At 46.4% G+C, this 27,232-nt stretch overlaps 1 protein-coding gene across 1 annotated transcript in view; it reads left to right on the top strand.

The window, feature by feature from the left end:
- Positions 1–4,583: 4,583 nt before the first annotated feature.
- LPCAT3 (lysophosphatidylcholine acyltransferase 3) overlaps positions 4,584–27,232 on the top strand; it is a 29,684-nt gene continuing 7,035 nt past the window's right edge. The window contains exon 1 of the mRNA XM_004279081.3: positions 4,584–4,846. Coding sequence (XP_004279129.1) covers positions 4,696–4,846 — 151 coding nt within the window. The 5' untranslated portion in view covers positions 4,584–4,695. The remainder of the gene's footprint in view (positions 4,847–27,232) is intronic.

The raw sequence follows: 27,232 nt of genomic DNA, 5'->3' as shown, positions 1-27,232 counted from the left end.
ATGATACAGTCCAGGGGAAGTAGCTGATAAGGAGTCAAAACCGGAGGAATGGCCTGAAAGCCTAGACTCCAGAAAGGTGGACCCTCAAGACCCCTCCCTACCTAGCACAACCAGGGAAGTACCCAACCCCACCACCACCAGGCAGAGAATTGATGCTATATTCTCTGCGAAAATGGATAGGAAAGACTCTGGACCCAAAGACATCAAGCATTGCATGGAACAAGAGAGAGGTGTGCACCTATAAAACAGACGTACATCTTCCAAGCAGGAGACTGGGAGACTCCTCTCTGAAGAGACTGAATAATCCTAAAGAATAAAGCCTCCAGGGACTTCCCTGGTGGTGCAGTGGTTAAGAATCTGCCTGCCAAGGCAGGGGACACAGATTCGATCCCTGGTCCAGGAAGATCCCACATGTCGCGGAGCAACTAAGCCCGTGCGCCACAACTACCGAGCCTGCACTCTAGAGCCCGCGAGCCACAACTGCTGAAGCCCGTGCACTCCAGGGCCTGGGTGCCGCAACTACTGAGCCTGCCCACTGCAACGAAGAGTGCAGCAACGAAGACCCGATGCAGCCCTAAAATAGAATTTAAAAATTTTTAATAAATAAAAAATAAATAAACCCTCCACATACAGACATTTGGAAGTTTCTAGGTCAAAAGGGGAGCTCCCAGCCCAATCCCCTTCAGGGAAATTCACCAGTCAACAAGCCCTACTCAGGGTCCATATATCCAATCAACTTTGTAATGTCGGCATCTTAAAAGAGATAAAAGAAACAAAAGGAAAGCAGAAATCCTGAGGGAAAAGGAAAAATGCAGGGAATAAAAGAAGAAATATAAGTAAACAAATAAAAAATCCCCCCAAATCCCTAATTAATCTTCTCAGAAGGCTAGTATAGCAAAGTTCATCCATAAAACAAGAATGCTGTGGGGGGAAAAAAGATGCTATCTCAGCATAAAGAGTTCTTGAAAATTAAGAATATGAGATGGAGGGATTTAATTCCCTGGAGGTCCGTTAGGACTCTGCACTTCCACTGCAGGGGTGCGGATTCGATCCCTAGTGGGGGAACTAAGATTCTGCAAGCTGGGCAGCGCAGGCAAAAAAAAAACAAGGTTATTAAAAATGAGATGGAGGGCTTCCCTGGTGGTGCAGTGGTTGAGAGTCCGCCTGCCGATGCAGGGGACACGGGTTCGTGCCCCGGTCCGGGAAGATCCCACATGCCACGGAGCGGCTGGGCCCGTGAGCCATGGCCGCTGAGCCTGCGCGTCCGGAGCCTGTGCTCCGCAGCGGCAGAGGCCACAGCAGTGAGAGGCCCGCGTACCGCAAAAAAAAAAAAAAAAAAAAAAAAAAATGAGATGGAGAAGGGAGAGTACATGTAACTATTAAGGAATAGTTGGTCGCCTTTGTGTGAATAGTTTCATAGGTGGTGAAAATGAGTACCAAGTTCTAATGGGTATAAAGACTGGTGGGTAAGTGTCTTAGTCAGGGTAAGTTAAAGCAGTAACCTTAAATCTTGGGGTTTAATACCACAAATGTTTACTTTTCGCTTAAGCTAAGTGTTGAGCAAGATGCCAGTTGGGCGGCTTCCTCCATCTCATACTATACCAGACAGGACGCATGGCCTCTGTATGTGCTACTATCTAGGGAAGAGAGAGATTTGGGAGTCACACTAGCTGTGCACCTCCTGGGCCAGGAAATGACGCTTCATTTCTGCTTACAGTCCATGGGCCATAACTAGTCATGTGGTCTCAAGCTTACTGCAAGGGGGTTGAGAAGTTGTAAACCCATACCTGGATATTGAGTGAACTCCGACCAGACTGTTTCTCCACAAGTACGGTCAGGAGGTAAAAGAGGCCAGTAACCTCAGAGAAAGGGAAGGTGTTTTAAGGTGGGAAGCCCTGCAGATAGTAATAGATAGTAGAGGTCAATGAGCCAGAGGAAAGGGAGTAGAAGGAAATACTGAACTTGCTAAAGAAGGAAGGACAGGGCGGGGAAAAGCAGTAATGAGAGAGGAGGGATTTCACTAATACCTGATGCTTATTTCTATACAGACACAACCACTTCGGTTTATAATTATCTTTTCATGTCTCTCTTCCCCCATACACAGAGCTTCCTGTGGGCAGGGACTGTCTCTTATGGATCTTTGCATCGAGGGACCAGCACAGAACCTGACTTACTAAGCCCTCCATGAACGTGCTGCATTATAAAGTAAGAGGCCATATAATCTTAATCTTCTCCCACTCACCAGCTCAGCAGCTAGTGTAACTGGAGAAACAGGTGCTGCGTTGGAACAGTAGGAAGAATGAAGGGAATGTAGCCGATCAAACACCTGAGGGGAAAGGCAAACAGGAATCTGTTGTGTCAACGGAGACACAGCCTCTTGCCACACAGACTCTTGTCTTGGAAAACCAGAGGTGTAAGAAGGGGCAGACATATTACCTAATTGCACAAAACGAAAAGAAACCGACTTCGTCTATTTTTAAATAGGGTCTAACTAACTAGATGCTTTAATAAATATATCTTACTTATTCAGCAAATCAAAGATTTTAAGGGTCTTAAGTAACATTTAGCCAAACACTTCAATTAGGCAAAATCTAGTAAAATTGAAGGTGTGCAAACCTTACAACTCATGATTCCCCTCCTGGTTATAAACCCTAGAGGGGTGTTTTCTACACTGAGCAAGTAGTGATATCAAGTTAGTGGATCCTGATGAGCAATTTTTTTAATGAATTAAAATAGAAAATATAAGAGAACACATCACATACACACGCTGCACACATGCGTGTACATATTAGTTGCGTAGTGTATGAGCATGTGTGTATACTGGATAGCAATGTGTTTCCTACAATAGACCCCAGTTAATTAAAAAAAACAAACAAACACAAAATCCGTTTGGAGTTACAGCCCTAGAGAAACTTTCACTGTTGCTTAAAGGAGAATGTCCACAGCAGCCATGTTTGTAATAAAAGAAATACATGAATAGTAAGTGATCCAAGTATTCCTCAACATAATCGTGAAAAATAATTGTGGTATAATCAAACGGTGCAATGTTACTTCACAGTTAAAACGACTGTATTACAGCTACATGTAGAAACATGAATGTCTCAATAAAGATGTTAAGCATAAAAACAAGTTGCAAAATGATACATTCACTGTAACCATAAATATAAACTTTAAAAGCATGCAAAACTATATTATAATTGTTTCTGGATATATACAGAGTGTAAAGTATAAAAAGAGGCATGGGGTTGATAAGTACCAAAGTCAGAAAGGAGGTGACCTCTGAGAAGGAAAGAAGGGAAATGCCCTGTGGAAGGGATACACCAGGCTCTTCAGCTGTACATGTGATGTTTGTTTCTTAATCTGGGGGATGTTATATTATTCTTGACTTCTCTGATTTTCTTTTAAATTTTGTCCCCCAAAAAAGAGGAGGGAGGTGAAATTTAAGGTTTCAATTCTGTCGCTGCCCCTTACTAGGGAAGGAACTTAGCGAGTTCCTTAATTTCTCCAAGCCTCTGTGTCTGTAAGAGGACATCGTAATAATAAATATCCTGTTTCATAATCAATTAAGCGAAATAATATGGGTATCAGAGCTGCATAAAGCGCGAAGTGCTATAGAAGTATTAGCTGTAATTGTACAAGAATGCTCCACGAATTCCAGTGGTTACTGGAAACTCTTAGTGTTCCTTTGTTAAGTATTCTCACGGAACCTTGTTCCTTTCTCTTGCAATTACACGCTTTATATGACCGTGCGCCATCCCCACTCCACAGCTCTGGGCTCAGAGCCCAGCACAGGCCCTGGTACATTTTCGTTAGCCTAATCTGAACAGTGGAAGTAGGAATGGGAAGCAAGGTGGGAAGAAAGGACTTTTATTTTGTCTTCAGTCTCTATCCTCTTTGCACTTTGATCTTGAACCTGTATTACCTGAATAGCGACAAACTAGTTTAATTTTTAATTAAAATCATAAGGACTAAATCAGCATATCTTAACTGCATCGCCTCTCGGGGGTAGGTAGTTTTAATACAGGAAGTTACATGAAATCAAAGGAGCAGGCAAAGAGTGCTGGGGGCGCCGGGCTCTCCCCACCCTCGGGGAGGGAAGGCGGCGTGCCTAACGGTTCAAAAACGGCCGAGGCGCCGTTAGAGGGCGCTCGCGAGCCCGCGGCAGGAATTCCCGCCCTCCCGTTACATGCCCCAGTAACCCCGGCGCGCCGGCGACCGAGAGTAACCTCGCGATCGGGTGACGGCACCCCCGCCCTGACTCTCGCCTGCTCCGTCTCAGCCAATGGGGAGGCAGCGCTCGAGCCGGCCGGACTCTCGCCCGCCCCGACTCCTCCCCCGAGCTGTTAGAACTGAGTTGTACAGTCGCCGCGCCGTCGGCTTCTGACTTTTCCAATCAAGGCTCTAGTTCGCGATTCCGAGCCCCGCCCCCTGCCGGCCCCGCGTTCATTCTCGGCCCGAGTCACCTTTGCCTTACAAACGTTCGTCCCCGCCCCCTGCCTACCTTGCGGCGTGAGGCCCCGCCCCCTGCCCGGGCCGACCAATGATCGGCTGATCCCGGAGCCGCTGGGCGGTCCTGCAGCCAATGCGCACGCCGTGGGCGGGCTCCGGGCCGGAATTGGGGGTGAAGCTCCAGCGTTGTGCCCACATTTGGGGCGCGCGGAGCTGAGGGGTCCCCGGGGGGCGCCCGGAGCTAAGATGGCGTCCGCAGCCGAAGGGGACGTGGGAGCGGCGGCGGAGCTGGCGACGGTGCTGCGGGGCGGTTTCCAGAACCTGAGCCTTAACAAGTTGGCGACGTCCCTGGGCGCGTCAGAACAGGCGCTGCGGCTCATCATCTCCATCTTCCTAGGTAAGGACCCCTCGCGGAGTCCCCAAGGAACGGGGAAGTGACCGCCCCCTCTTCCCGGAGCCACCTGGAGGGCTTTGTGGGGTGCAGATGTGAATCCTAGAACACACCAACCAGCTGTGGAGAGGAAGACGAGTCTAGTCCCGAGTCTGGGGGCGCCGTGCCCTCTGAACCTCTTCACCTTTCCCTTCGACCCCTGCTGTACCCTTCTGGCCCCTCATTAGGCGCCACCACCCTCTCATCCTGCCATGCTCTACCCTGTGTCCCGGCGACCCGTCCTTATTTGTCTCTCTCTGGAGTTCTCTCTGTCCATGTGTACTGCTGTTATTAATATCAACCGTCACACACGTGCGCTTCTTATTGGCAGTTATAGGCCCCCTAACTTAGATATTTTAGTCCTATGGGCCCCCTCAGCCCCATACTCCATACTTGCATATTCTGAGTGTCTCTTGTGCATTTCCAGCTTGTATTACACCTTCATCTTTTTGTCCCGCTTCTAATATTTTCCTCTTATACCATATTGCTTTTTCTTTTCCTCAGCCATACACCTGTCATTTACCCTGGAATATCGCTTTAATACTGGGCTTGGGAAACAAGAGTGGCAACTTCTTAAAAACTACCCATGCTACCCCAAGCGTTTATTGCACACGTGGTTCAAAGGATGTTTTGTATCTGCATTTTTGTCACAACAGACAGTATTATAACTGGTTTATAGGCTTTTTTACTGCATCCTTTCTCCGTGGTTTTTTAATACACGGAAGCAGCATGGCACAATGAGAGAAAAAAAAAAGTGTGTGGACTTGGAAAACAAATCAGACCCAGCCCTGCTGCTGCTTACAAACTGTGGGACCCTGGGCAAACCACTTAACCTCTCTGAGCCTCAGTTTTCTTATTTATGAAATGAGGACGATAATGCCTATCTGATAGGACTGCTGTAAAGTCTTGTAGGAATTCAAAGGTGAAGAGCTGATACATAAATATTTGAGTAGCTGGAAGGTTTTAGGAAGGTTATGGGACATTAGCTAGGAGAGTAGGGGTGGGGAAGAACTAAGCACACAAGACTGGGGGGCAAGAGTGGGTCTGAACCACAAGAAATTTGAGATAACTTGGGCAGATGTGGAAAGCCTTAAATGCCGGGAAAGAAATTTGGAAGTTATCCAGTAGTCAGTAGAGACACTCACATATATCACCTAACCCGATCTAGATAATGGGAGAGGCATTAATTCATATTTAAACAACCTTGGGTAATGTCATTGTCACTTGCCTATTACACACCAAACCAATATAATCTTCCTTTCTTCCAGATGAAGGTCACCTTTTCCCTCCCTTGTAGAACTGTAAAATTTTAGAGGCGGACAGAACGTTTGGTTGTGTGACTTGCTTCATGTCACGTCACCCAGATCTAACCCAAATTTATCAGTACCTCAATCTAAGTTTCTCTGCACCATACCAACTTTGAACTTCCTACTTCTTCATCCTTGTCTCTGGCCCAGTTATTTGTTGGTATTCTAATTGGCAATTAAGAGTTTACATTTCATTCCTTAGGAAGCTCACTGTTGATGTCTCAACTATAAATTGAGAATGTAACACAAGAAGCAACAAATTATAAGGGGCAACCTGTTAAATGGAGCTGGGTCTGGGATTAGGACTTGGAATCTGTCCTTTTAGTGCTGACATAATCAAATACAGCCTGTACACTCCTGGTGGACTACTATATACTATCATGGTGCATACAGCTGTCTAGAAAATTGTTTTCTCCGTATCCCACCCCTCTAACCTCATCCTCTCATTGCCACCAAGCATCAAAGTAATAAACACTTGGCATAATACATCTACCACAATCCTGAGCCCCCTTATCCATTGTACCATTTCCCACATCCCCCCTTCCTATCCCACATGCGCTATTGCCTTCAGTACCTCACAGTATATCTCACGTTTAGATCAACTTGGGGTTCACGTTACCTCAGATCAGGCATAGGTCTTGCACGTGGATGTATAGGACTGTATTTTCTAGGTTTATGTTAAATAAATACATAGAAACATAAATTGATAAGCTTGTTGACAAGTGTGTGGAAGAAAGGGTGCATTCTGGTTGTAAATATGTTTCTCTTACAAAGGTATTATCACTTCTGTGTATTGTAACCTAGAAACCAGTAGCTTTTCAGCAGTGGAGTTCCTGAACCAGCTCTCTTGGGGAGCTGGGATACTGGAGGAAATCCTTGCTTGAGGTACCAAGAAGGCCTGTAGTCCGAAATGATTTCTGACTCACTTTCTTCACTTTCTACTAATGAGATTAATGCGGGTTTAAAGCACCTAAATGCAGGTACCCTGAGGGAAGGGTTAGGTATTATATATTGATATCAGACATTCACATTTTAAAGGGATAGTCTCATTACTTTTTTTTAAATTGTACTCGACATTTTTTAAGGGAGCTTTATTTTTTTAATTTTTATTTATTTTTGGCTGTGTTGGGTCTTCATTGCTGCGCCCAGTCTTTCTCTAGTTGCGGCGAGCAGGGGGCTACTCTTTGTTGCAGTATTCAGGCTTCTTGCGGTGGCTTCTCTTGATGCCGAGCACGGGCTCTAGGCGCTCAGGCTTCAGTAGTTGCAGCACACGGGCCCAGTCGTTGTGGCTTGCGGGCTCTGGAGCGCAGGCTGAGTAGTTGTGGCGCACAGGCTTAGTTGCTCCGCGGCATGTGGGATCTTCCTGGACCAGGGCTCGAACCCATGTCCCCTGCATTGGCAGGCGGATCCTTAACCACTGCGCCACCAGGGAAGTCCCAATACCTAAACTTTTTGAAACATCATTGTATCCTATGATCTTTGGAATAAACAAAATGCTCTCAGTTTCTTTATGGCTTAGTTTTCCCCATTTGCTAACATCTCTTGTTATTCTCCAAATATTATTATCATTACTGAATCATATGATTACCCCCTCATTACTATTTTAATTAGATAGTCTCATTACTTTTTCCTTAACATCTTACTCTCCCTACTTGAGTTCTGTGTGCCGATCTTGAGGTGGGCCACCCAGCCCTTAAACCTTTTTAACTGAGACCCATGATAAGAAATATGTTTTACATCATGACCCATTATACACATAGGTGAATGCTTGCATTGGAAGCAAAAGTTTCAGGAAACATTACTCATCCTGAGTATAGGCAGTGTGTTTGGCTATTTTCTATTTTATTTTTTAGTATTGTTGATGACCTGCTAAATTGATTTCATGACCCATTAATGGGTTACAACAAGCAGTTTGAAAAATCCTGAGTTAGAGGCTGTGATTTTTAATATTCCGTACTTCAAGGAAAGGGTAAGCTTACGAGCACTGCTGCACTGGAGTATTTTGAGCAGGCAGAGGACTGTTGTGGGAGGCATGGTTTGTGTTGCATATGATTTGCCAGGAGTTTTGGTGGAAGATAAATTCTGCTGTGAGCTCTGGTGCTGCCAGATGCTACTGGAAAACATCTCGGCCTCAAAAACTTGGGTCTCAGCGTTCCTTAGCATAATTAATAACATGAATTGTCCCAAACGAATTCAGTAAAATGTACCTACTGTGGGTGAAGCCCTGTACTTGACCCTGGTGAGGGCAAGGGCGGTGGTGCAGAATGAGTAATAGGGCCGGGCACCCGAAGGTATGACATACGGTCTGTTGGGGGAAGGGAATGGGCACAAGATAAGTACTGTCATAACCACAGTAACAGGCAGGAGTCTAAGTGCCATCAGAGAGTTACAGAGCTTTGTGAGATTTAAACACTGGCCCTTTAATGAACCTTGAAAGTCGTTGAATAAGGTTTCAGCAGACGGAGATGGTGAGACGGAGGAATAGGGTGAGCCGGGGGCACCGAGGCAGGGATGTGTGGTTACACATTCAGGGAACAGGAAGTGGTCCAGCTGGACCGAAGCAGAACCTAAGGAGAGAAGTGGTGGGAAATAAGACTGGAAACGTGGGTCGTGGAGCCTTGAAAGCCAAGGCAAGGAGTGTGTGCTTAAGCAGGTGATAGGGAGCCTTCCCAGATACCTGAAAGGGGAGCGATGTGGCTGGCACTGTACTGGGAGCTGATACAGCGGTAGAGGCTCTTTTGGAAGGTAGGTTCCGTGGCCGCTTTCATCTACACAGCTGCTCGAGCCAGAAGCCTAAGAAGGGGCCTTGCCACCTCCCTTTCTCTCTCTCCCCTCACCCCCATCACCAAGTCCTATCAACACCACCTCCAAATTGTGTGTCAGATACACCACTTTCCTCCATCACCACGGCCACTGACCATCTGTCACCAGAACCACCTGAGCAGCCCCCAGATGGGTCTCTGATTTCTTCCTGCCCACCCAGTCCGTTCTCTGAGAGCAGCCAGGGTGGTCCGACCCTGCGCCTCTCCTACTCAGACCCCTTCAGGGGCTCCCATACCCCCCTGGGAATCTCCTGCTCCCGCCTTGACTCAAGCAAGTTCACAGCCTTGTAGCCACGTGGCCTTCCCCCAGTTCCTCAGAAAATGCATCGGGTCCTTTCCAGCCTCGAGCCTTTGTACCTGCTGATCCCATTGCCAGCAACGCGCTGCACTCATTACCTACCTGACAGAGCCTTTCCGTCTTTCAGGCCTCAGTTCAAATGTTCACTTCCTCCAAGAGTTCTTTCCTGCCTCTCATTTTAAATTAAGTCCCCTGCTGTACTTTCTCCTACTGACTGAAATCTCTTTCTAAGTATATATGCCAATGTGTAATTATATATTTGCAGATGAGGGCAGAAATCATGTAAGTTGTGTTCGTCACTGTGTACCCAGAGTTTAATACAGTACCTAGCTTATGGAAAAGGCCCAATAAATAATTGTTGAATAAGTGAACGTGTGAATGAATGACTGGGCAACTGATTCCATGGAGGATAAAGAAGTAGTTGAAAAAAAAAACGAACTGAGTCTTTCTGCCAGCGTAGCTAGAAAGGTGACAGTGTCTTTCACAAATGAGAGGTCAAGAGGAGATGGTGCTCAGTGCCAGGGAATGATCTAGTTTTGGACTTGCTTTAGCTTCCAAGGGCACCTCCAGGTTGTATTGTGAAGCCTAGTGTTCAGTTCAGGAAAAAAAGTTGGACTAAAGTTGTAGTTTTAGGGACTTCCCTGTGGCGCAGTGGTTAAGAATCCGCCTGCCAGTGCAGGGGACACGGGTTCGAGCCCTGGTCCGGGAAGATCCCACATGCCGTGGAGCAGCTAAGCCTGTGTGCCACAACTACTGAGTCTGTGCTCTAGAGCCCTCAAGCCACAACTACTGAGCCTGCGAGCCACAACTACTGAAGCCCACGTGCCACAACTACTGAAGCCCACGTGCCACAACTACTGAAGACCACACGCCTGGATCCCGGCCTGGATCCCGTGCTCCGCAACAAGAGAAGCCACCGCAATGAGAAGCAACGAAGAGTAGCCCCCCTCTCGCCGCAACTAGAGAAAGCCTGCATGCAGCAACAAAGACCCAATACAGCCAAAAATAAATAAATAAATAAATAAATAAAGATATAGTTTTAGGAGTCAATAGTGATATCATAATTGAGTCAGGGAGGGACTGAAGCTTACACAGAAGAGAATCTAGAGTGTGTTGATGTTGCTGCCCTTTGCTGATAATGACAGTGGCTGACATTTAGAAAGTGCTCAACAATACCCCACCTAAGCTTGCCAATTACCCCTAAGATATTTACAGTACTCTTATCATCTCCTTTGTGTAGATAGGGAACTGGGACCTCCAAAGGTTGAATAGCTTTCCTAAGGTCACACCTGTTTCTGCCCACCTCTAAAATCCCTGCTCCACCACCTCGGGATTGGGGGGAGCATGCAGAGGTGGGAAAGGCAAAGGCCCTTGGCGTCCTTCACTGTTTTCATTCTACGCGATTGAGCCAAGATGTCAGCAGCATGTGAGGTACCTCTCTGAGGCCAAAGCTGGTGCCGGCCAAATGAAGCGGCTGGCCACCCCGCCCAGCGCAAGCTTCCTCCCCAAGCTTGGCCGCAGCTGTGGCTTGGCTGGTGGACTCACCAATGGCACTTGGGGGTAAGGGCTCATTCCTCGGAGGTTCCAAATTAGCACCACTACGGTTAGCAACCTTTAAAATCAAAGGAGGTCCTGCAGTTAAGCTCCCTTTGGACCAAAGTCAGGTCTGGCCCTTCAGAAGTAAATCATCATTCAGGGCAAAAAGCTTTCTTCGGGTAGCAATATGAAGAAAACCAAAGGTAAGCAAGATGAAAATTGCACTGCGTTAACTAAACAAATGGGACTTCAGACCATAGTACAAAGCAGTTTCCAAAAATTCTGTGATTGTGAAATAAGGGTGTTGTCCTAAATGACTTCCAAAGCCTCTTCTGAGATCCTAAAAGGCTAGGCACGTTCTACATTTTAGACTTTATTCTAATTCATAGCCACAAATTTCATCATAACCTAAAGCTTCCTGTTGGGGATTTCTTTTAAAGATATTTTTCCAACTACTTTTTTTTTTTTTTTTTGAAAATAAATGCTCCAACAAACCAGTTTGACACATTCATGACTTTAAAGCAATTCATTAGAATTTTACTCATTTTCTTTTTTTTTTAACATCTTTATTGGGGCATAATTGCTTTACAATGGGGTGTTAGTTTCTGCTTTATAACAAAGTGAATCAGTTATACATATACATATGTCCCCATAGCCCTTCCCTCTTTCCAACTACTTTTTATCTACACTCCAATATCTTACACTGCACGAAACTTCATGTTTGAATGCCAGTATAACTTTAATGTCAAACAGAACCATTTCTTTGCAGAGGCGTGTGTAAATCAGGGCCCATGAGATTATACACACAGAGGAATTTAACAAAAGCAATTACATGCCCACTGACATTAAATCTGTCCAGGCAGCCATGGGAACTCACTGAAGGAGTCCCGTCCAGCAGCCTTTTAAAAATGGGGTTTGGTCTTCAAAAAGGAAATGGCATTTCAGCTGGATCTTAAAAGGTGTGGAAGATTCTAGTCAGGTGGAAATAAAAAGGGAGCTTTCCAGCGGCAAAGAATAATGAGCATGTATGTGGAGAGCAGGAAAAGTGAGAAAATTCTGAGGAACAGCAAGTAATCCAGTTTGGCCAGAACAACAGAGGCTCCATAAAGGAGAAGCAGAGAAGAGCCTGGTGGAGTGTTCAGGTGTGTGGGAGGTGCAGGTGGCCGAGTAGGTTGAGTAAGCTGGCAGGACGCGCATCATCTTCAGAGACCTGCGGGCCTACGTGCGCGTCTCTAAAACTAATTAAGATTAAATATGTACTGGGACTTCCCTGGCAGTCCAGTGCTTAAGACTCCGTGCCTGCCCTGCAGGGGGCACGGGTTTGATTCCTGGTCAGGGAGCTAGGATCCCGCATGCTGCGCGGCACAGCCAAAAAAAAAAAAAAAAAAGATTAAACATGTACTACTAGCTGTTTCACCATCGACCAGTTACTAAACTTCAGCCATCCTCTTCCTCATGTTCCCAAAGGCCAACTTTACTAAAGAAATTGAGGTTAAGAGTTAAGCAGTGTATCTGATCAATAATTCTTTAATTATGTTTAATTCATAACAAGCAGCAATATTTTGAAACAGAATACAAAATGTACCTGCACTTTAAAAGATAATATAGTCATCAAAGAGCTTTTTTATTTCTGGAGAACTGCCTAAGCGGATCCTTCGCATGTGTGCGTTTGCTCTCGTTCTGCTCTGCAAAGCGTGAGAAGCATTGCTCCTTGCGAAGCTCTGAGGACTAAACGAGCTGAACTGTATAAACACCTGAGCAAGCCTGACCCAGGGTAGTTCTAAGTAACCGTTCTCTCCCTTCCCTCAATAGATCTTCATCTCCTTCCTTTCCCAGGAGACTCCAAGTGTGGTCTTGGGGCCAGCAGCATCAGCTCTCCTAGGAACTCGTTAGACACGCAGATTCTCAGGTCCACCCCCAACCGACTGAATGAGGAACTGCGGACGGGGCCCAGTGGTCTGTGGTTTAACAAGCCCTCCAGGTTTTACCGGTTCCCCTGACGTTTGAGGATCAAGGGTTTAGCGTGTGGCTTCAAGTATCTGTTTTGTAATACTTGATGTCCTGATAGTACCTTAAACTTTTGGAAATGTCATTGTATCCTATGATCTTTGAAATAAAATGCTCTCAGGTTCTTTATGGCTTAGTTTTCCCCGTTTGCTAACATCTCTTGTTATTCTCCAAATCTTATGATCATTCTTGAATCATATGATTAATGTCATTATAACAATGACGTTATTATATCATTATCATCTTTATTATCAGAACTGTCATCATTACCCACACGGTCTGTTGTGACTTGGAGCTTTAAGAAAAATTAGGTGCCCTCATTGCAGCTGCCGGGGAAAGATGTTCTAAGTGAACTGTCCTTCTCAAGCAGAGAGTTGGGTTTTTTTTTTTTTTTTTTTTTTGTGGTACGCGGGCCTCTCACTGTTGTGGCCTCTCCGTTGCGGAGCACAGGCTCCGGACGCGCAGGCTCAGCGGCCATGGCTCACGGGCCCAGCCGCTCCACAGCATGTGGGATCCTCCCGGACCGGGGCACGAACCCGTGTCCCCTGCATCGGCAGGCAGACTCTCAACCACTGCGCCACCAGGGAAGCCCAAGCAGAGAGTTTTTAAGGTAGGGGTGTGTGTGTTGACATTTTCCCAGCAGTTGCTGAAGTCAAGGGTAAGGAGATTTAGGGCCCACTTGGAGTTCTCTTGATGAAGCAATAATAGCTTCCTAGAGACCTTAAAGCCTAAGATTTGTGTAGCCCAAGAGATGTTGCATGCATCTTTATTTACCTCTATTTTCAAAACAAGAAGGGGAAGCGGGGGGCGAGTAAGACACTAAAAATAAGGATAAGTAATTTCTGGATAAGAATTTCCTTTGGGTTTAAAATGGACTGCTTTTGACATCTAAGTTCCTCCCTATTCAAGCAGTGGCTTTGAAGATAAGTGAGATTCATGAAACTCTGGACACCCTGAATGAAGGATTCTGTCTGAAAACCATGTGTACTATAATTGTTAGTAATAGAGGCGTCTGATGGAAGTGTCATTGCGTTCAAATTATAGAGACAGTTGGCCAGAAAGCGGGTAGAAGGTCAGGCCAGAAATGATCAGATTCAGGTTTTGTTCTTGATTCACGTGAAGTCAAGTAGATGGTTTAAATGCCTCACGCTAACCATAGGCTAAGTTTAAATTAAAAAGCTTTGTCAATTAAAGATACTTTTCAGTATCAAGTAGCTATCATGTTGCTACGGCATTTTGATAAGAAAAGTATACATAGTCAGACATGAATAAAGACACAGATGTAGAGAATGGACTTGAGGACACGGGGAGAGGGAAGGGTAAGCTGGGACGAAGTGAGAGAGTAACACTGACATATATACACTACCAAATATAAAATAGATAGCTAGTGGGAAGCAGCCGCATAGCACAGGGAGATCAGCTCGGTGCTTTGTGACCACCTAGAGGGGTGGGATAGGGAGGGTGGGAGGGAGACGCAAGAGGGAGGGGATATGGGGATATATGTATACGTATAGCTGATTCACCTTGTTATACAGCAGAAACTAACAACATTGTAAAACAATTATACTCCAATAAAGATGTTAAAAAAAAAGTATACATAGTCATACCTGCTACATGAAATTATAAGTGGTGAGATAGTAATTTTGCAGGCAATTAAGAATTCACTATAAACAAAAAATAGAGGACTCGTGTGCATATGTTGTATGCACATCTGAGGAGGATATGAGAGCCCAGGAGGCTAAGTTCTGGTCACTGTATATTTGTATGTGCTCTAATGAGAAGTGGCTTCCATGTAGACGTGCTAAATGGCTTATAGCTCTTGAGGTTTCCAGTTTCTGCTGTGATAGCAATTCTAAACTCAGATGGACACCACTCTGGATTACTGTCCATAAATATAAAACCTCTGTTTGCAAGCCAGCAAGCAGAGGCCAACTGGAACGGTACCCTTTAAGGCTCCTATGGCTTATACCTCAGACAAAAGTAGAACAGACTGATTACAGTTGGAGGACAGCATACAGGGCCCTGGTTAAAAATATTGACCCATAAGGGCTACTAGAAATCCTCTTTTTTTTTTTTTTTTTTTTTGCAGTACACGGGCCTCTCACTGTTGTGGCCTCTCCCTTTGCAGAGCACAGGCTCCGGACACACAGGCTCAGCGGCCATGGCTCATGGGCCCAGGCGCACCGCGGCATGTGGGATCTTCCCGGACCGGGGCACAAACCCGTGTCCCCTGCATCGGCAGGTGGACTCTCAACCACTGCGCCACCAGGGAAGCCCCGTAAATATCTTTTAAGTGGCCTCAAGGAAGTACATGTATAATGCTTTTACAGATATTTTCTCTTTTAATCTGCACACCAGCCTGCAAGATGGCTAATATTTTCCCTGTCAGCTGAAAGAAAAACGCACAACCTAAAAGTTGCAAGTTAAGTTTCATTCGGGGACCTTACTGAGGACTATAGTCCTGGAAACAGCCTCTCAGATAGCTCTGAGGAACTGCCCCGAAGAGGCAAGGGAGGAGCCAGGATAGATAGGAATTTTTTGCTGGGAAAAAACATGTAGTTGAGCATCAAAAGATTACTGCCAATCACAAAGAGCAGACATCTCAGATTAATGATTTTAGTGCTTTTCTCTGTATGGGAAGATGCAAGAATCTGGGCTGATTGAAACTATTCCTTAGATATACATCTTAACTATCCAGGGCCCTTATCCGAAGCCCAGAATCCTTCCAGCTTTCCTCCGTCCTGAATTCCCCTCTGGGTGCATTGTCGGTGGGTGACTGCAGTGCCTGATGGCTTGGTTCCTGTAGAACTGGAATGGGGGGGCAACATTCTTTTCTTTACATCCCTATTTCAGAGATGAAGCAATTAAGATGCAAAGAATCTAAGTGATTCTCCCAAGTGGCAGAGCTGAATTTCTAAACCAGTTTACTCTGATTCCTGAGTCCGGGGATATTCTAGCTAGAATCAGATAATCTGGCTAGAAGTTGCCACCATGTGGTTCGCTAACTTGCAAAGAATTAAAATGTGATAAAATGCACTGAATATAAGCAACAGGAGTGCCCTTTATCTTTGCTAGAAAAGGCATTTCGGTGTCTTAAAGTGCGTCAAAGTCAGTCAACATCTGTTGTCCCCGTTCCACTAAAGGGAAGAACTGCTAGTCAACAGCCTTAACATTCTTTGGGTCTATAAATTTTTGTCATAACAAAATAACTACGTGACCGTTTGAACAATCTGTAGTAGTACAGAAAAGACTGTAATCCAGATGTGCACAGATGAGGACGGTGTTCCGAGCATCCCTTTTGCCATCTGATCAGGCTTGAGATACCCCTGAGGGCTGGCCACTGCCGGGTGACTGACTTTTCCTGGGCTCAGAAGCCAGTGAGCGCCTGTGAGTGTCTGCTCCCCATAGGGTCACACAGAGGGGATTGGCGGCTTCAGGGCTGGTCTGTTGTAGTGTTATAACTTCTCAGCTTTGGCAGCAGGTTCCACCAGCCCGCCGGCATGTGTGTCATGGACACTAAGCTTAAGAAGTCCTTGCTTATTAACTACCAAGAGCACGTGGTTTGAGTGAAGCAATTAAAGACTGACTTTTGGTGGGACTTCGGGGCAGTTCAGGTTTAGGTTGTTTATTTGGGCCAAGTGACTAAAAAAACTAATATTTCTTAATCTTCATAAGAACACTTTTCCTTTCTTTCTCACAAGTAACATCCGTTTACTAGTTTACCCTTAAAATGTGCCCTCTGTTCTTCATTTATTCCCAGGACATTTTGATCATTTCTCCCAGTTTCCCTGAATCCTGTACTACAGTTGTCAAAACGTTTGAGATACTCAGCTGGAGGTCACTTTCAGAAATGAACTGCACAGGGAATTCCCTGGTGGTCCAGGGGTTAGGACCTGGCGCCTGCACCACTGTGGGCCTGGGTTCGATCCCTGGTCGGGGAACTAAGATTCTGCAAGCCACGTGGCATGGCCAAAAAATTGGAGGAAAAAAAAAGAAACCAGGGCTTCTCTGGTGGCGCAGTGGTTGGGGGTCCGCTTGCCAATGTAGGGGACACGGGTTCGTGCCCCGATCCGGGAAGATCCCACATGCCACAGAGCAGCTGGGCCCGTGGGCCATGGCCGCTGAGCCTGCGCGTCCAGAGCCTGTGCTCCGCAGTGGGAGGGGCCGCAGCAGTGGGAGGCCCGCATGCCGCCAAAAAAAAAAAACAAGAAGTGAACTGCACAGTACGAGGGTAGGGACAGGGAGTCCCCAAGAATTGATGAAGAAAGAAAGTAGGGAAGAGCACCTAAATTTAGCACTGAAATGAAGTTTTTGAATCGTTTTAGATAGGAAGATAAGCAGACGTAAACATGGGCCTGTATGCTTCGGTGAACAGAGAATCAGAGAATAATACAGCTGTAGCTTTAAAAGCACACAGCTGGTTGTTAGGGATGCACTCGCAGGCCACTGCCAGGTGTCAAGGCGTGCGGCAAAGTTTCAACATGGAAATCAAGGGATGTGGGTTCTCATTGCAGCTCTGCTCTGTTAACCCAAGGCGTGCCAGTTGTCCCCTTTGGGCCTTAATTTCTTATCTAATGAAGGGTTTGGAGTCAGTGATTCCTAAGGTTTCTTGGGTTCGAAGAATCTGGATCTTATGAGTCACCACTCAGCATATGACTCAGCCCGAGCCATACAGACTGTCGGAGTGGGGAAGGTGTGTTGGCACCTAATCTGCAGAAGAGAAACAGGGCCATCGTGAACAGCTTCCAAAGGCGAGCTTCATCCCCACCTCGGTGTCCATAACCTCCCCGTGTTCTTCCAGCCGGCAGAGTGATCAGGAACTCAGCTCGAAGCGTTCAGTGCCTCGTCAGTTACCTGTCCCCGAGAAGAGACGGTGTCACGCAGGGCCTCACTGTCTTCCCTGTTTCTACTTGTCTTCCTTTTCTCTGTATAGTTCTTCAGCGCAAGGAATTTCCACTTTGGTGAAAGAAAAGAAAAGAAATTTGAGTGGCAGATCTTCACAGTAGAAATAAGAATGATAAAATTATCGTGTGAAAATATTTGGTAAAAATAATCTACCAATAAGCCATATTCAGAAGCAGTCCTGTTTCATGTTCTAGTCTGTGATGCTTGGGGAAATTGAGCTGAAATTCGATCCTGAAAGTGGCTTTCCAGTTGCCCAAAGCAAAATGCCCATTATCTACGGGAACATTACATAGTCTAGGAAACTGCCAACATCCAGATGACGCAAGGCTGAAACAGGTTTTTCCAACCACCTCCTTTAACCAGAAACTGCAGAGTCACCATAACCGTGTCAGTAAACAAGCCCTAAGAGCAGTGATGGGCAGACATAGCCTTCTTTTGAGATCCTCTGTCCCCCATCCCTTTATCTCTGACCACAAGCATGAATTTTGAGTTTGAGATGACTTTTCGTCACTTCACTCCAAGGAGCCCATTGACACTCTGAGCCAGATCTTCTCACAGGAGGTGAGGGCAAGTGGCCCTGGGCTGGGGGTATGTTACCACGTTCCTGCAGGCCGAGGAAGAAATGGGTAGACAGGAAACAGAGGCGATGAGCTAGACCACAACTCTAGGAGGTTGACTGCAAAAGGGCAGTAGCTGGAAGGAGCAGCACGGGGCCAAGGAGCGGGGGCTAGAGGGGTGGGGCTGTGCCTTTGGAAGGGGGCGGAGGGAATGTGCGGAGCGACCGAGTCATGTGTGGATCCAGCTTCATCAGTCACGAGCAGTCAGTACAGGTTAGACAACTGCTTTGATGTGTTTGATGTCCCTGTATTCGTAAAATGCAGACCATAAACGATTACCTCATACAGTTGTTGTGAGGACTCACTGGGGTAGTGTGCCTAAATTTCATGTAAAACTCAATACATGCCACATGGTAAGCCCTTGATAGAGGTTAGTTGCCAGTATTGATGATAATACTTGTTATTATCAGGAAGAAAAGGCTGAGGAAGCTGGCAAGAAAGATCACAGGCGAAGTTCCCACCTAAGAGTGGTTGGGGTAGATAGAATTCAGAGGATTGGAACCAAAGGGAAGGAGGGGAGGGTGTTTAAAGAGAAGGGAGGGACATCTTCCTCTGAGTCTGGAGAGAAGGAGAAAAGCTTGGATTTCAAGCAGAGCTTCTTCAGTTTTCCCGCGGACAGCTCCCTGAAGGCCAGGGTGGAAAACTAAACAAAGGTATCCTCTCCGGGGCTCAGGGACTCAGCCTAAAGCAGCTGTTGAAAGACAGAAGTGTCATTGAAGGCTCGTGTTGTATCTTTAAAATACAGGACAACTTGGCCTTCCATTTTGTATAATGGATTTGTTTTACCAGTTAAATTACTTGAGAATTTTTCCTGCAGAACTTCTAAGAAAGTGGGCATGCCACACCTGTCTCCCAGCTCCTATCAGTTGCTTACGTTTAGACAATGAGACACGGACATTGGCGGCGATGTTCTAAATCAGAACTTGGGAGCTCTCTGCCATGCTCCTACGCAGTCCCAGCTTCTGAAGAAAGAAGCGTGTTCCACAGCTGAGGAATTGCCCACTCCTGTTTTCGATAACCTTTCCAAAGAGAATCAGTCGGGTTGACTGATTCCCTGGGCGTGGGCTGGGGTCCCTGCAGCCCTCTGTCTCATCCAGCTCCTCCTACACAGCCGTTCTTCCCGAGGGACAGCCCTCACCACCCATCTCACTGAGGAGAGGAAGGTTCTTTTCCTGAACTTGCTCACCCGCCTCCCAGGTTTCTCTGCCAGTCTCCTTGCCTCGCCCTCCAGTCTCAGGGGAAGGGCCAGGGCTTCTTCCCTCTTTCTGCGGTAAACGCTTGTTGCTCTCCCACAGATACTGTCCTCGCCCACTATACTGCTTGTCTTCTTCCATAAAATACATATGGGAATGTCCCTGGTGGCACAGTGGTTAAGAATCTGCCTGCCAATGTAGGGGACATGGGTTCGAGCCCTGGTCCGGGAAGATCCCACATGCCGCAGAGCAACTAAGCCCGTGCGCCACAACTACTGAGCCTGCACTCTAGAGCCCGTGAGCCACAATTACTGAGCCCGCATGCCACAACTACTGCAGCCCGTGCGCCTAGAGCCCGTGCTCCACAACGAGAGAAGCCACCGCATTGAGAAGCCTGCACACCACACGAAGAGCAGCCTCCACTCGCCGCAACTAGAGAAAGCCCACGCACAGCAACGAAGACCCAATGCAGCCAAAAATAAATAAATTTGTTTTTTTAAAAAAAACAAAGCAGCATGCCATCTCCCAAGCATATACAAACAGAAAGAATCCAGAGACATCCCTCCCCAACAAAAAAAAAACACATACGGATAGAACATCTCTGTCTTAGAAATGCGTCCCTTCACTCAGTGGCCACGTTCTCTGGCCAGAGTCTTTTACTGCCTACTGCCTCACCTCCACGTCCAACCTGCATTTCCTCTTGGTCCAGCCCCCGCTTCTTAGCTGGCCCCCAGGTCCCAGCCCCCGTGTCCCTCGTGCTGCTCTGTTTCACGGTGACTAACGACCTCATTGTGAACGTCTTCCTCACGCTCCTTAGACTTCCGGCACATTCGATGTTTTTAAACTCCTTTCCTACCGCAGAAGTCATCTTCCTTTCTCACATGGGTACTGTCCTCATTTACCTCTTGTTCTCTGTTTTATCTCCGTTTCTTTTGCTTGGCTCCCTTCAGTACAGGCATTTTCCAGGACTCAGCCCTGCCTTTGCGGCCTCTCCCTGTGAGAGTTTTATCTGGCTTCAGTTGTTGCCAGCAGAGCCAGCTGTCTCCTCTGATCTGTGTGTCTCTGTCAGTGGCACCACCTTCTGACATGGAACCTTGAGGCCAGTGGTCTTCCCATTGCGGTCCATGTACCCTAGGGGTACATGAAGACTTTCCAGGGGATACATGGGCACAGATGAGGGAATCCACTTTCAGATTTTAAGCTTCCATATGTATTCTTTTCTAAAATTGACGTGCTTGAGACAGTGTCTGCTCTGAAAGTTCTCTTGCAGTCACTCTTCACCAGCCTTTAGAAAGGAGACTTGCCCAGTGGTCCAGTGGTTTAGACTCTGTGCTTCCACTGCAGGGGATGCAGGTTCAATCCCCGGTCGGGGAAGTTCTGCATGCCGCACGGCGTGGCAAAAAAAAAAAAAGGAGAAAGGGCCGGGGGTAAGGGGTGCCCCAGGGAAACATTTCACAGGAGCCACGAAAGTAAAGCAAAGAGGAGCAGCCCCTTATTTTATCCAGGAGACAAACTCATGCCAACCCTCTGCCTTATCGTTCCATCTTAGAAGTAGAATTCAGAGACAAGGTGGTTGTCATGAGGGAGAAGTATTAACTTGTTTATTTGAATTAAAAAATGAGGTTAGACCTCTTTTGACAGAAAGTGATCAAGCTGATTGGTTTGCCATTTAGATCACAAGGCAGACGTTTTCCATGTGTACTTAAAGCACACCTTCAGTATACATGTTTAAAAACACATCATTTGCTGTTGTTTAAACTTACAGACACAGATGCAGAGAACGAACGTACAGATGCCAAGGGGGAAGGTTGGGGGTGGGAGGAATTGGGAGATTGGGGTTGACACGTATACGCTATTGAGACCATGTATAAAGTAGACAACTAATGAGAACCTGCAGTATAGCACTGGGAACTCTACTCAGTGCCCTGTGGTGACCTAAATGGGAAGGAAATCCAAAAAAGAGGGGGTATGTGTATATGTACTGCTGATTCACTTTGCTGTGCAACAGAAACTAACACAACATTGTAAAGCAACTGTACTCCAATAAAAATTCATTAAAAGCAAAACTTATAAACGTTAGATGGCAACTTACAAATGTGAGAAGGCATCTATATTTTTTCAGAATTCTTTCAGGGGCTATTCCATCAAAAAAGTTTGAAGGGGCTTCCCTGGTGGCACAGTGGTTGAGAGTCCGCCTGCCGATGCAGGGGACACGGGGTCGTGCCCCGGTCCGGGAAGATCCCACATGCCGCGGAGCGGCTGGGCCCGTGAGCCATGGCCGCTGAGCCTGCGCGTCCGGAGCCTGTGCTCCGCAACGGGAGAGGCCACAACAGTGAGAGGCCCGCGTACCGCAAAAAAAAAAAAAAAAGTTTGAAGACCATTGTAGGGGCTTAGCCACCTTTAATTTATCCCTTTCCATCATACCCCCCATTCCAGTCATTCCTCTTGATTTTTTTTCCTATTATATCAATTTCAGACTCTGCCTGGTTTTCCAAACCTTCCTGTCCCTTCTTGTGGTCAAGCTGGTCTCGTGAAGTGACTGTTCCATGCTGTTTCCTACCACCGTGTCTTTAGTACATAATTCTCCTGCCCATTCCTTATTTCTTCTCTTTTCATCCTAACTGCTGTGTTCATTATTGACCTCTCCTCTAACCTCTACAACATTGGCTATTCCATGCAATTAGCATTTATAGAACATTGTTGCTTGATTTTCTTTTCTCTCTAAAAAGCTCCTTAAGAGTCTAAAAGCATCTCTTACACTCGACCATATTCTCCTTTTGCCTAATGCATTGCTGACCACATAATGGACGCTCTATAAATGTTTTATTGACTGCCTAGAATACAGTATTTGTTCATTCATTCTTTTATTCTTTCCTCCATTCAACAAATATTTTTGAGACCATTTTTGTACCAGGAAAAGACCGTTTCTGTACCAGGAAAAGACCTTTTTTGTACAAGATACTTGTGGTACAGCAGGGGAAAAAAAGAGACAAAAATCCTTGCCTTCAAAGACTGATACATAAGTAGAATACATTGTATGTGAAAGAGTAATAAGTGTTGAGGGGAAATAGAAAAATGAAGTAAGAAAGAAGAACAGGAAGTGTGTGTTGGTGGCATAGAGGGTGGGGTGAGTGTGTGCAATTTTAGATACTATGAAGGCCTCACTGATAAGGTGACATTTTAGTAAAAATCTGAAGGGCTGGAGGGACTTGAGCTTATCTGTGAAAGAGCATCCCAGGCAAGGAACCTATTAATGTGAAGGCTCTAAGGTTGCACCTGGCAGGCATTCCAGGAAGGGCAGCCGAGAGTAAGAGATGAGTCAGACAAAGGTGGGGGAGTGATGAACAGATCAGTCTGGTAGGTTCTGGTTGGACTTTGGCTTTTGCTGAGTGAGACTGAAGGCCTGTGGGGCGATTAGTCAGGAGGTGACTGTAATAGTACAGGCCAGAGGGACTTCCCTGGTGGCACAGTGGTTAAGAATCCATCTGCCAATGCAGGGTTCGAGCCCTGGTCCAGGAAGATCCCACATGCTGCAGAGCAACGAAGCCGTGCACCACAACTACTGAGCCTGCGCTCTAGAGCCCGTGAGCCACAACTACTGCAGCCCGAGCGCCTAGAGCCCGTGCTCCGCAACAAGAGAAACCACTGCAAGGAGAAGCCCGCGCAACACAATGAAGAGTAGCTCCCCGCTCACCGCAACTAGAGAAAGCCTGCGTGCAGCAACAAAGACCCAACGCAGCCAAAAATAAATAAAAATTTCAGAAAATACTATAAAAAAATTTTTAAATGGTACAGGCCAGAGATGGCGTTGACCTGGACCAGGGGAAGAAGTGGTCAAATTCCGGGTTCACTTTGAAGGTAGAACAGAGTTTGCTGACAGACTGGTTGCAGGGGGAGGGTGGGGTTCAGGAAGGATGAGAAGGTCGCAGAGCTACAGCCTCGAGTGAGCAGAAAGGTGAGTTGGCGTTTGCTGAAATGAGGAAGCCAGGGGAGGAGCAGGCTTTGTGAGGGAGATGTGTCAGCAGTTCCGTTTGACACCTGTTAAATTTGAGATATCCGTTAGGCGTGCACCCAGTCCACGTTGTACACGAGCGTGAAGAACAAATTTGGGAGCCATCAGCAAACAGATGGTATTTAAAGCCGTGTGGCTGGATGAGATCGCCGGGCACTTCTCTGTTAAAGCAGAGGTTGAAGCAGTCTCACAGTTACTGAGTATCTAATATGTACCAGGCTTAATATATGAACCCAAACCTAGATACTCATTTTACTGATGAAACTGAGGACCAAAGAAAATTAACTCATCAACCAGCCTGAGGGAGCAGCTAGTAAGTAGCAGAACCGGGATTCAAACTGAGATCTGTCTCAACTCCAGAGTTCGTGTTCTTCTAACCATACAGTGCCTTAATTTAATAGTACGTTGCATTTTAGAAAAAATGCTCTTGGCAAACCATAATCAGTATCCTTATAAAATAAATATGCTGTGACTCTTCTTTTGAAATGAAGATGGGAAGGAAATCCCTTAGTCATTTGTCACATGGAATGGAGATTAGATTCAGAAGCCCTGATACCCACTTTCACCAGAATTTCTCAGTTAAGGCCTGCTTTACAGACTCCCTGTAACTTTATGTGAATGTGTGTGTGTGTGTGTGTGTGTGTGTGTGTGTAATTTTTGTGACCACTTACAATATTTTAGGCTGTGCTAACTACTTTATATGCATTATCTCCTTTAGTCCTTACAACAACTCATTGAGGCAGGTACTGTCCCCATTTTACAGATGAGGAAACTGACGCTCAACATCAAATGGCTATTAAGTGTCAATTACTGTTGGTCAACCAATCAAAAAATGAAGTACACAGGATAGTGTGCTGTGGGAGATCCAAAGGTAGAGGAGGACCTTAGGAAAAGAGATTGTGAACATGTGTTAATTTTAAGATAAAACGAGAATGTAAGGAATGGGAATTTGTTGTATACAATGATTTGCCAAATGAGAGTCTTCAGCCCTAAGTGACACTTGAACTGGGTTTCCGAGAATGGGTAGGACTCCACTGGGTAGAGGAGTGGTTGGAGAAGGTGTCCCACCCAAAGGCATTGGCACAAGCGAAGGTCTAGAGATGAAAGACACGAGATATATTTGAGCAAAAACTAGCATATCAGTCACCTGGAGCAGGGAGATAGAGGCTTTAACCGGAAATGTAGTTTAGAAGATAGACCTTGAATCTTCGGCTTGGGAACTGGTACTGTGCTGAGTAGTCAGCTGGAGTCGTTGCTGTTTTCTGAGCAGGGGTTACAGGAAGAGCCCTCTGGTGGAGGATTGTTGGAGGACGAGGCTGCAGGCAGAGGTGAGGTCACGGCAAGAGTTGAAGGGGGAGTGCTTGAGGGCCTTCACTGCAGATGTAGCACAGGAAAGGAGGGGGGTGTGGCGGTGGCGGGAAACACTGGAAAGGAGGAATCAACAGGATTTGGTGGCTATAGGTATAGGGAACCAAGGAGAGGGAAGAGGCAAAGACAACTTCAAGCCTTTGAATGTAGTTGTGTGGCCTGGAGAACGGTAACACCATTAACAAACAAAAGAAGCCAAGAGAAGACTGATTCGGGGGAAAGTCCATGTTGTAGTCACACAGAGTTTGAGATGGTATGTGATATCAAACGGAAAATGCCCAGCCAGGAAGTAGGAAATGGGGAACTGAAACTTGAGAAGTCAGGATTAAAGATGTGGACCTGTCTTTGGCATAAAGATCATATTAAGTTACATGAGAGTGGATGGAGTTTCCAGAGGACAGTATAGCAAGAATAGCAGGGCTTCCCTGGTGGCGCAGTGGTTGAGAGTCCGCCTGCCGATGCAGGGGACGCGGGATCGTGCCCCGGTCCGGGAAGATCCCACATGCCGCGGAGCGGCTAGGCCCGTGAGCCACGGCCGCTGGGCCTGCGCGTCCGGAGCCTCTGCTCCGCAACGAGAGAGGCCACGGCAGTGAGAGGCCCACATGCTGCAAAAAAAAAAAAAAGAATAGCAGAGGACCAGGGCTGACTCCTGGAGGTCAGCTGTATTCAGAAGCCAGAGAAAAGCCTTGGGTGAAAGAGACAAAGAAAGAGAGGTTGGCGCGATCTACTTGAATTGCGTCACCACGCTTGGCCAAGGCAAAGCTCAAAGCAAGCACAATGAATGAAAAGTAAACATTTAGGAACTTTTGTAGCCACTCCATAGTGCCACATCATCCAAGCCCATGACTTTGTATTTTACAAAAGTATTGGTCCACAGCGCATGGGAGATTTTGAAAACTGGTCTATACCACTGACCAAGAAGGGCTAGCCAGAGGGTAAAAGAGCTAAGAGGTCCACTCCTAAGTATATACCCGAGAGAACTGACAACATACACCACACCAAAAGTTGTACAGGAATGTCCATAGCAGCCTTATTCTTAATACCCCAAAAGTGGAAACAACCCAGATGTCCATCAACTGATGATTGGGTAAATGAAGTATGGTCTGTCCAAACAAAAGAATATTATTCAGCCATAAAAAACAACGACATACTAGGGCTTCCCTGGTGGCGCAGTGGTTAAGAATCCGCCTACCAATGCAGGGAATGCGGGTTCAAGCCCTGGTCCGGGAAGATCCCACATGCCACGGAGTAACTAAGCCCGCGAGCCACAACTACTGAGCCCGCGCACCACAACTACTGAAGCCCGCATGCCCCAACTACTGAAGCCCACGCACCTAGAGCCCGTGCTCTGCAACAAGAGAAGCCACCGCAATGAGAAGCCCGCGCACCGCAACAAAGAGTAGCCCCCGCTCGCCACAACTAGAGAAAGCCCGCGCACGGCAATGAAGACCCAACACAGCCAAAAATAAATAAAAAAATAAATGAAATTTAAAAAAAAAGAACACCAGCAAATCCTGGCACCAAGAAGATAAATGGTTGATACACTGTTGTGTGAGAAAACTAGGATACATGAGTACACAGGTTGTGATCATAAGTTTAAAAAAAAAGTTATGGGAAAAAAGACTAAAAGGACATAAGCTAATATATAACATGATTATCCATTTACTTATTCACTTAAATAATTGAGCACTTTATGTATGACACTCATCTAAGCCTTGCAGAGTTAACCAAACTCACAACTATATCGCCAATGATAAACTAACTGCAACTTATGATTGAAAAGTAAGGGGAATTCCCAGGGGGTCCAGTGGTTAGGACTCCAGGCTTTCACTGCCGAGGGCACAGTTTTGATCCCTGGTCAGGGAACTAAGATTCCCGCAAGCCACGTGGCCAAAAAAAGAGAAAAAAAGTAAGAATTGCAGCAGCTGTAAACCATGACCAACTCAGAACACTGATTATGCAATGATAGACTGGGTAAAGTGTCCTTCCAAAAAACAGTAGGGATCCCAACTCCTCGCACACACGCTACTGCAGTAGGAAGGTCGCCAAGCACATCAGCCAGACTTCTTGATGGGACACTGAATGTGGGTCTGTAGTAAAACCAGGGAACATGCTAATTTTGGTTGAGGAATAACGAACATTGTTGGCCCTTTTTAATTCAGTAAGCAGCCCTTGGCCGTGCGTCATCAGTTCATGGCCCATCAGGAGATCCCCTGTAGTTCAGTCAAGCCCCGGGACCATACTCTAAATCACGGCTTGAGAAGACATTTTCCCAGTATACCTAGCTG

The sequence above is a fragment of the Orcinus orca genome, chromosome 11 (assembly GCF_937001465.1).
Source record: "Orcinus orca chromosome 11, mOrcOrc1.1, whole genome shotgun sequence".
NCBI classification, from domain to species: domain Eukaryota; kingdom Metazoa; phylum Chordata; class Mammalia; order Artiodactyla; family Delphinidae; genus Orcinus; species Orcinus orca.
Note: the sequence above shows the minus strand (reverse complement) of the source record. Positions and strands in the feature narration are given on the sequence as shown.